The sequence below is a fragment of the Diaphorina citri genome, unplaced genomic scaffold (assembly GCF_000475195.1).
Source record: "Diaphorina citri unplaced genomic scaffold, Diaci psyllid genome assembly version 1.1 scaffold2930, whole genome shotgun sequence".
Classification (NCBI taxonomy): Eukaryota; Metazoa; Arthropoda; class Insecta; order Hemiptera; family Psyllidae; genus Diaphorina; species Diaphorina citri.
The window spans coordinates 58,477-69,084 of NW_007380343.1; the positions used below are offsets into that span (position 1 = coordinate 58,477).

Genomic DNA, 10,608 nt, shown 5'->3' on the forward strand with positions numbered 1-10,608 from the left:
GTATCGGGAAGGACTGACGAAGTAAAATTTAGAAAAGTCGAAATATTCAACTAATTGAGAAAGCTTAGCGGTCTGTTTGGTCTTCATGTATGTCTATCAGCTCTCTTGAAGATTCTTTTGATCTTCATTTATGTGAGAAATGATCTACATTTGTCCGCTCTCTCCCAACCATTCCTTCATTGAATTCCCCATTCTTGTGTAACAGTGACTTGTGCAACTTCGTTTATCTCTGCGAAAATCTGAAGAATGCTATGGATTACGAGGACCTGAGTGGGACAAACAATATCAATCATACCCAAGAAGCTATACAAACCCAGCTGAAACATTTAAATGACACAGAGGATATTCAACGGTATGACATTCAAGGTAGAGGTGAAAAACAACGACACGAGATTCAAGCTGAAGGTAGAGGTGATAAAACTAGACCTTGCCTTATATTTCTCATATTAGGATTAGTTGCATTGGCTGAGTTAAGTAGCGTGAGATGCTACAGTGCTTTCAGTTAAGCGTAGAAAAGAATTTCGAAATGCAAATAAATGAAAATACAAGAATATTGGATATATATGTAACGAACCCATGTCTACTCATGCAAACCAAACAGAAACTCTGCTGATGACGAAGGTACCAATTTATGGTACTCCGGGCCGAGAATGATTTTTTTTTTTCTTCAAGAGAGTGACTAATATAAAGGAAATAGGACAGGTTTAGCTTAATATACAGCTTTCAAATATCCAATCAACAATGCCAAACAGAAACTCTGCTGATGACGAAGGTACCAATTTATGGTACTCCGGGCCGAGAATGATTTTTTTTTTCTTCAAGAGAGTGACTAATATAAAGGAAATAGGACAGGTTTAGCTTAATATACAGCTTTCAAATATCCAATCAACAATGTCAGACTCCAAAATTTGAAGCATCCAACCCCTCCCCCCTAAATGTTTGGACTCTTGGGCCCCCACTGCTTGACAAATCATGGATATGAACCTGTAGTAGAGGTACCATACTGTGGGAGTAAAGGGAATTTTCAGTTTGGTGCTTGTGCAGAAGTCACGTCCGTGGAATATTGCTACCAAAGGAACTGGCACAAACGAGCAGTGACCAGTGTTATTATAGGGTTAGGTTAAATGCAAGAAAAAAAAATCACAAATAGCACAGTGATTAGTGTTATTATAGGGTTAGGTTCAATACAAAAAGGAACTTCCTTTGAGGGCTACAATAAATGTCATTTATCTGAGTTGAGTTCTACAGTTCACTGATCCATTAGTTTCTGAACATTCAAGACTCACCTTCAGTGTAGCTTTGGTTCTTTGGGTCATTATAAATTCCCCTATACACCACAGTATTGTCCAAGGAGAAAACCAGTGTTCGAGGGCGAAGTAAAGCAGTAAAGGACTAAAGGTAGGTACTAGGTAGATGAACAAAATATGAAATTATGAAAATCAAAAAATTGGTATTTCAAGTTTTTAAATTTCGAATTTCGAGATTCGAGTTCGAGATTTAAAGATTTTCGAGGCCGAGCCGCCGAGCAAAAGGTCCGGACTAGAGTGACTCCGGACGTCCGGAGTCGCGGAGTCCGGTGAAGTCCGGTCGTCCGGTGTGTATCCGGAATATCCGGATTGATAATTCCAAAGAAGAAGAAAAATCGAATACTTTCCATTACCCTTCTACAATGCTCCCGGGAAGAGAGAGCAGATATCTATCTGAAACTCCCTTCGATTGCCTTTAAAGGTGGGTCCACCTCCTTTTGGACAAATGTTGAAAAAATTGTGGTGGCCTTTACTCTACCATGGCCTTTACTGCCTTTTCGTTACAGTTAAAAAAACTCCGCGGCCACATAAAAATCATGTAAACTGATCTTTTTTAACTCTTTGGCGAGATTTGAGTTATTGGCAACACTGTCTCGATCAATCGGATGCGGAGCAGCACACTAAAGAGGAAGGAGCCCCTCAATATCCCTCAGACTGTGGGATTTTTTTCAGTTTGGTTTTCTAAATACCTCAGTCTGTGTCTTTATATGTATAGCAGTTGATTTTCGTCGCAAAACTAAAATTTGATCGTCTTGTAACTCGTGAGGGCGTATGTTAAATACTTCATTGACATTCAAGTCACATTGTAGTCAGAATAATTATCATTTCTTTTTGATATTAAGGTACCATTCTGTAATTTGTATTCTATGGAACACTCCCGAGCATTCTGAGAACTTCTAAAGACGTCATACCTACCATCATAGGTAGATCGATTTAGGGGCAAGGCATCGGCAGTGCGCCAGGCCAAGTTCCGGCCTTAGCAGGCAGTTTAGTGTACCTACGAGTACCTATCTCCACTTAGAGAAGAACCATAAATCATGGCATAGCAAAGAAACGAGTAGGTACTGTTTATTCTTTATAGGTAGACCTTAGACTTAGGCCAATAGGTACTTTAGGATGATCGGATTTTCATGACTGTGCGCGTACGAAGTTCTTTAGGCGGCAGAGACCATTTATTACTTTTTTTTGTTGATCCTTGACCTTGGTTTGTTTTGGTTACTTGTTGGGTTTGTTTATACTTAATGGCATGGCTTATACCTACATGGTTTGGTGATACTGATACTCGTCCCAATTGGATTTAGCGTATGAATAATGGGCAGGTAAAGTAAATCGAAAGAAAAGTAGGTACTTTGTGGATGCACGTCCTTCTTAAAAATTACGATATGTTTCAGAGGTCATTGTAGGTAGGTACCCAGTTTACTTTTGAACCCCTAGAGATTTTGCAATATGCATTGATTATTGTTAATTATATCCTTAAAAAACGAAAAGGCCTGTTGACTATGTTAGGTTACGGGTTTTCGTTGGCTAAATAATTGAAATTTATTTTATAAAACTACTTCGAAGTATTTTTCAGACTTCTAGATACCGCGCTGGATACCAATTCGCGGAGGGGCCACATTAAATATTACATTTTCTCAGAGTTTTTTTTTTTTTTTTTTTTTTTTTTTTAGGGATTTTACTACTTAATCTTATACTTATTAATGACAAATGAGTTCTTCTTAGCCTGAATTTTCTTGTAAGTATGTGCCACATGGTTTTTTTCGCGTCAATACTTTGTACCATGAGCTTTATGCTTTGTACCATGAGGTTTATGTTTTGTATCACGAGGTTTATGCTTTGTACCATGAGGTTTATGTTTTGTACCATGAGGTTTATGCTTTGTATCACGAGGTTTATGCTTTGTACCATGAGGTTTATGTTTTGTACCATGAGGTTTATGCTTTGTACCATGAGGTTTATGCAGAGGCAATATTATGTGAGATGAAATTGGCAGTACAGGAAGCGGGTTTGGTCATGTGATAACCATACCTAATCAGGTTGATTTTGATCCTAGTGATCGAATACGTTTTATACGCGACATCTTCTGAAGTAGATATCGTATATGCTGACATGTGAGAGGACAATAGCTGTGTAAGACGTGCTCAAGTAGACAGGTCATTGTACGTTTGGAACGGGTGAAGAACCGGGGAAGTCCCTTTTTTGCACATTCAGATTCTGATGATTCTGACAATTTCAAAGTACAGTAACATGATTTTTTGAAGAGGTTTGATAGAGGGAACTGTAACTACTAGGATCTTATCGTCCCGAAATCGAAGAGGGAAGGAAGACAGGATAGGAGAAGGGCAGCCGTTCCGAGAACGAACATTATTCGTTTAGGATAAAATCCGCCCCGGGCGAAAATCTGGGGCCTAGCGCTTACAAGGCAGACGCGCTACCAACCAAGCTAACTAGACTGGCTTTAATCCATCTTACGTAGATAGGTGTCTAAGAAAAAAAGAAAAAAATATCTAAAAAAAGTGAGGTACCTATTTTACCTACATGGTATGGTATATGATATCTCTGTCCAAGAAACGTGATCTTATCATACCAATCTTTGCAACGTGCTCAATAAATCCGATATTGGGGAAATACCCGGGAAATGATAACCTCCTGCTATTCCTACCTCCTACCAATCACAGAATAAAAGTATTTAAAAATCGCTGATAAAACCAGTTGAATCGGATTTATCTCTGCAATCTTTTAATTACTACCTACATCTCTAATAATTTATTAGGTACCTATTATTAATACTACCTTCATCTCTATAATACCAAGCCAGAATCAGGCAAAAGGTTGGTATAGTTACATGATTATACCTTCACCTCCCCGTAACCGGTAATAAGAGGTATTTTGGTAGAGGCAAATATGAGTCATTCTATCAATGTAGGTAGTACCTCGACATTCATTATGTTTATGAATAGCCACCCAACTTGGTTTTTATTGTGAAGAGCGCTTATTGAGCACGTTGCATGTGATTTCTGTTTACAGGAAAACAAAATCAGGTTTTTCTAATTTTCTCTGGGAATGTTTTTATTTGATCCTTCCAAACTATCGTCTGATGGGTGATGGGTTGGGTTGGAATTCCCACACGTTAGATACCTACTGGGCATAAATAACTTATTCGCTTTAAATATTCATAACTTCATTACTTTTTATGGGGGTATATTCAATAAAGTATTACAGATAGGTAAGTGACTTTCTAAAAGTGCTAAAAGGCATTCGTCTGCGTCTGGTAAATGGGGATGTCCGAGTTCAAATCTCAACTGAGAAATGGAATTTTAATCTCAGTGATTTAAGGATACCCATATTTACGCCCTTGATAAAACAACAACAACTTTGATTTTCCTAAAATTTTGTGCGTCAACTTTTCTGTGTAGACAGGTACCTATGTTTGTAGGTAGGTACCTAGGTTAATATTATGCTGATCTTTCAATGGCCTTTGTGGAAATCACAGGATGACTAATACCTAATTATGTATGTACATATGTTATCTACAAAATGAATCTTTGTTGATTGAAGGGACACCTAAGAATTTTTCTTTGAAATTCAACACAGCAAAGGAAGCCAAGAAAAATCAGTGGTTCGGTGGAAAAGCTCTTCTAGAAGAACCCTGCCGTTTACTTTTTCTTTGAAATTCAACACAGCAAAGGAAGCCAAGAAAAATCAGTGGTTCGGTGGAAAAGCTCTTCTAGAAGAACCCTGCCGTTTACTCATTCAGATACCCACCAAGTGTAACGTTGCTTAACTTCAGTGATTCTGAAGAACCAACGCAACGGTTTGTATGGTTGGTATTTGGACGGGTGACAGTCTTGATCATCCTGCGGGATATTTCAGGGTGCACTGATTCTCATGAGAACTGAGGAGCTGCACCAGCGAAAAGTCTGACATGGTTCTTCAATTTAGCATCCAATGTGTACAAGCTAAAAAAAAAGTGCTAGGTCGCGGGTTCGATTCCCGCCCGGGGCGGATTTTGTCCCGGACGGATAAGGTTTTTTCAGAACGGCTGGCTTTTAAAATTGTACTGGCACAGTGAAGTCATTGTTAGAGGAGCTATCAGTAGGGATCTAGTCTACTTATTCACCATTAGTAAGTTTTGTTACACATCAGAAACTAGAATTTCACTGGTAACCGTCGTTAGGTCGAACGTACGGGCTAGGAAAAAAAACCATTTTGATGTAAAATTTTATAAAAACGTCTAACACGTGGAGAAAATTTGCTCATAAAAGGTCCCCTATATTGGGCCTTAGGGAGACCCATAGGGGAAGTGGGGAAGGGAACCATTTTCTTAATAAGGTTTACACTCTATATAATTATGTACCTATAGTTCACAGACCTATTTAGTAATTTTCATTGTTGACGTAATAATAATTATTTTAATCACTATAGTTTTGCACCAGGTTTCAAAAGCTGCATGGGGTACTGAGCAACCTATCAATAAAAGTTACTATCATGATGAATGATAATGCGTAGGTATTAAGGCACCCTAAGTATAGATTCAACCTAACACATGTGAATAATGCACAACAATTATTGATTGTAATGTATAACTTATTGAGGGGCATTGGCACAATAATACCTACCTGTGATAGGTATACAATAAGAGATAGTCATGCTGGTATCCAACAGATACCTACTAATAAGGTGGGTCTATTCACCAGTAGCCAGTAGGTTACTCACAATGGGCAACTACCTAGGTAGGTACCTAACATGCCTACAATGGAGGAGTTGCAAATGGGTAAAAATTTTAAATAAATGGTCGATTCCTATGTAAAAAGTTGGGAAAAATCCAAATACCTACATATTATGTATGTAGGTCTAGTAATCCAGGCATGTAGGTACCTGATGTTATAGGTGCGAATATATATATGTAGGTATTAGATTCCTGAGCTTTTCAGGCCTTTAATATGTACTCGTATTAGGCACATAATTATGACCTACACATCATAGGCTGGCGTGAATAAAGTAGGTAGATGAAACCTACTTACGTAGGCTAGTCAACTCTGGTGCGTAATATACGAAACGGCTGCATTAGAATCATACATATTAGATTTAGATCCTGCAAGATCAAAACGAGTTCTTCAACAAGAGAAAATTTGCATGAAAATAGGCATTGAACGAAAGAAAAATTGCAAGATCAAAACGAGTTCTTCAACAAGAGAAAATTTGCATGAAAATAGGCATTGAACGAAAGAAAAATAGCTCTATGATGCATGCATTACTGTATTACAGTCATGATACTCAGTAAGTACCTACCTACATAATATGTATGTAGGTCTAGTAATCCAGGCATGTAGGTACCTGATGTTATAGGTGCGAATATATGTAGGTATTAGATTCCTGAGCTTTTCAGGCCTTTAATATGTACTCGTATTAGGCACATAATTATGACCTACACATCATAGGCTGGCGTGAATAAAGTAGGTAGATGAAACCTATAGTTATATAAAAATGTACATATCTACCTACCTACTTACGTAGGCTAGTCAACTCTGGTGCGTAATATACGAAACGGCTGCATTAGAATCATATTAGATTTAGATCCTGCAAGATCAGTGCTAGGTCGCGGGTTCGATTCCCGCCCGGGGCGGATTTTGTCCCGGACGGATAAGGTTTTTTCAGAACGGCTGGCTTTCTCCTATCCTGTCTTCCTTTTCTCTTCGATTTCGGGACGATAAGACATTAGCAGTTAAAAGTTTCCTCTATCAAACCTCTTAAAAAAGAAGAAAAAGGAAATGACTACGTCACCGGTAGAGATAACTACTGACATATTTATCATTCTACCTACGTATTAATAACCAAAAATAGACCACCGCGTGTGTTTAAGTGGGAGTTAAAATTGACCAGCGCTGATTTAAACCGGAGTTTGAGTCGAAATCTACTGACATATTTATCATTCTACCTACATATTAATAACCAAAAATAGACCACCGCGTGTGTTTAAGTGGGAGTTAAAATTGACCAGCGCTGATTTAAACCGGAGTTTGAGTCGAAATAAAAACATTGCCCACAAGAAGCTTAGGAACCGCGGAGAATAATTCTCAGAACTTCCAGCTGATCTATTACTAAGATGATATCATCATAATCAAGATCAAGGTTACTCTGCGACATAATCGTGTTAAAAATATGTATGTACAGGGTGGATATTTACGAGTGGAAGCCCTTCGCACTCAATTTTTTTTAAGAGGTTTGATAAAGGGAACTTACTGTAACTGCTAGGTGCACCTGATCAGGTCCGCCTGTCGGGTCTACCTGATACCTGAGGAGCACACAAACTATCAGGTAGACCTCATCAGGTCCACCTGTCCGGTTTGCCTGATATGTACAATAAGAGGTTTGATAAAGGGAACTTACTGTAACTGCTAGGTGCACCTGATCAGGTCCGCTTGTCGGGTCTACCTGATACCTGAGGAGCACACAAACTATCAGGTAGACCTCATCAGGTCCACCTGTCCGGTTTGCCTGATATGTACAATTGCACACACAATATGAGTTAGACCTGACAGGTAGGTACGGCTGAAACGGTCCGCCTGTCAGGTCTACCTGATACCCGATAAGCATGAGCACACACACTATCAGGTAGACCTGACACCTGATCAAGTCTACCTGATAGTGAGTGGCTGGCCTTACCAACTGGTCATTGGAATCGGATAATCGCCTCTTCAAAATGTTACCATTCATGCTAACGAGAATTCATTTTCGAGTAACCAATTATACTGTGTTATTCATCCATATAAGGTTGAAATATGTAAAAAGCAACATATTTTCCTTTTCTGAGAATTTTCGATGATAAATGGCGAAGAAAATACTATTTATAAATAACAATGGAATGAAAATAAACAAAACCACTGAATCAGCAGTATCCACTAAATGAACGTGTCTTGCATTATTGCCAGGGCAGTTTTTATGGGCATCATATGAGGGGCTAGGATGGTGGATGGTCTATCACAGGCCATTTATCGTTAAAGCAAATGATATTCACATCAAGTATGAGATTTTTTTTCTTTTACAAGAACAAGTTCCTCCTCAAAAAATATTGAAAAATTATGAGCCAGGACTGTATATATATTATTACTTATTAGGAAGCCAGGCAAATATTGGGGAATGCCGAGGACTTTCGAAAACAAACAATAAAAATTTGAAACAAACCTTGAACTTTCAAAACTTCCGAGTTTGGAAAGCTTCATTGCATTTCTAGGAACTAAATCAAAAAAACTACTGAGGAATCCCACAGCGGGGAATTAATTACCTACTTCATGAGAATTTAGATTTTCTTATTCATTTCATGTTGTTCTACATAGGTTCGGTGGAAAGGTTCATTTGAAGACGTAAACTTTTTCTTTACTAACAAGAGTCTGGCATTATCATAATTCAATAAGTTGTTATCAGAAAGTTGGAACATTTCTTTGCTATGCTATGAAAATCAAAGGTCGACGTTAATTGCATTCGTATGTCTCTACAAGGTTTATCAAAAGTCTGGGATAAAAACTAATCTACATAATAATGAACCACACATTACCTCAATATTTTCAAACTATAAAACAAATAAGAACATGAACGAGATATTTCGAAAAAATCAACTTCAGCCATTTATAATATTAAGTATTATCATCAGTTTCGGAATTAATATACATGTTTAACAAAACTTAAAATTCAAATTATGCGCTACTAAAAATTAAAGATGACAAATATTGTTAAATAATAATCATCACAAATTAAATGATTTCAGACTGTAAATTTTCGTACGTTCATAACTTCCTGGATTCAACCTAATTATCACATTATCACCTATGCTAAGTTAACAGACTAGGTAGGTATTGATGAAGTGTCTATTTTAACGTTATCTGCAATAAATTTACTCTGCCACGGGCTGCCGTGATTGGGTGTGGTGTTGTGAATGTTTAGTCCTGGATTCAACCTAATTATCACATTATCACCTATGCTAAGTTAACAGACTAGGTAGATATTGATGAAGTGTCCATTTTAACGTTATCTGCAATAAATTTACTCTGCCACGGGCTGCCGTGATTGGGTGTGGTGTTGTGAATGTTTATCTCCTCTGTAGGTACCTATTGGTCTAAATCTAAACCCATGCAAAAAATGATCTCCCATCACTGCGAACACAATAAAAATCTCTTTTTTAAGTGAATACCTATTAACGGGCCTTTGTCTTTCATGATACCTATCAAGGTATAGAGATTTTATCAAGTGTAGAAAACTTTAGCTAATAAAAATGATGACTCCTAATTGGTATGTGTCGACTCTGGTGAGCATAGAATTCTATACTTATCAAGATACTTACAGCTTGGTGTAATAAAGGTAACTTGACGGCAAGGTACTTGACAAAGGTGATGACTCCATTGACCACAGCATTGCTGAACACAATCAGCAGATTCTTCATCAGCACCAAGTACGGTTTAATGTAGTCTGCAGTTTGCTTCAGAAAAGTTGGACCGTTCTTTGAGAACCATCTGAAAATGAGAAAGGTAAATGGATAATGAAGATCCGAGGATAGGAACACTTGAACTATGGAAGTGTGCGTTTTTTCTACGTGATAAGCATATGATGTGACAGTGACACTGGCTTTATATTGAGAATTTGAGAAGGTTCTTGGGTTGATAAAGGTACCAATATATTTACCCTAAAGCCATCCACGTTGCCAATTTCTGGAAATTCAAGATCTGATGTTCAAATTTGTTTCCGGACACAAAAAGTAAGTAAGTATTCACTGTGGAACTGAACTTTTCTATTGATTCACATGAATAATTATTACTCACTTGGAAGCATTGGCATATTGAATTTTGGCCTTAACTGATAGCTGTTCGTATGTTTTGAGTACACCTGCATCTTTGAGCGCCTGTCCTGTTTGTGACTTTTGGAAGCTCCCGTGTAAACTCACGTCATATGCCACAAATGCTGACAACGCCATTAGAGAAATTAAAATGAGCCATCGCAGAGGTGACGATTTACTGACTGTCATTTTGGTTGTTAATGTCTGAAACAAAGATGAGAAAGACCATTTTATAACTATCATTAGTCAAATATTAAATCGGTAATCACGATATTGGTGTCTTTGTTTAAAATAACACGTAAGAAAGGCGATATCAAGGGTTTGTTTGTTTGTTATTTAATATCAATAATGTAGGTAAGCATTACAGCCTACATCACTTGTGCATTTAGGAAATGAAGGTATAGGTAAACATGAAGTGAATATGACAGTAGTTAGGTCTGAAATCACCCAGAAAACGAAATAATTACAAAAAGT

General features: G+C 37.7%; 1 protein-coding gene across 1 annotated transcript; it reads right to left on the reverse strand.

Moving 5' to 3' along the window:
• Positions 1–9,567: 9,567 nt before the first annotated feature.
• LOC103519768 lies at positions 9,568–10,360 on the reverse strand. The gene is made up of 2 exons (XM_026831136.1): positions 10,121–10,360; positions 9,568–9,814 (listed from the first exon to the last, which is right to left on the reverse strand). Exons 1-2 carry the CDS (start codon positions 10,321–10,323, stop codon positions 9,568–9,570), a joined length of 450 nt encoding a protein of 149 aa, XP_026686937.1. The 5' UTR covers positions 10,324–10,360.
• Between the last annotated feature and the right edge of the window lie 248 nt (positions 10,361–10,608).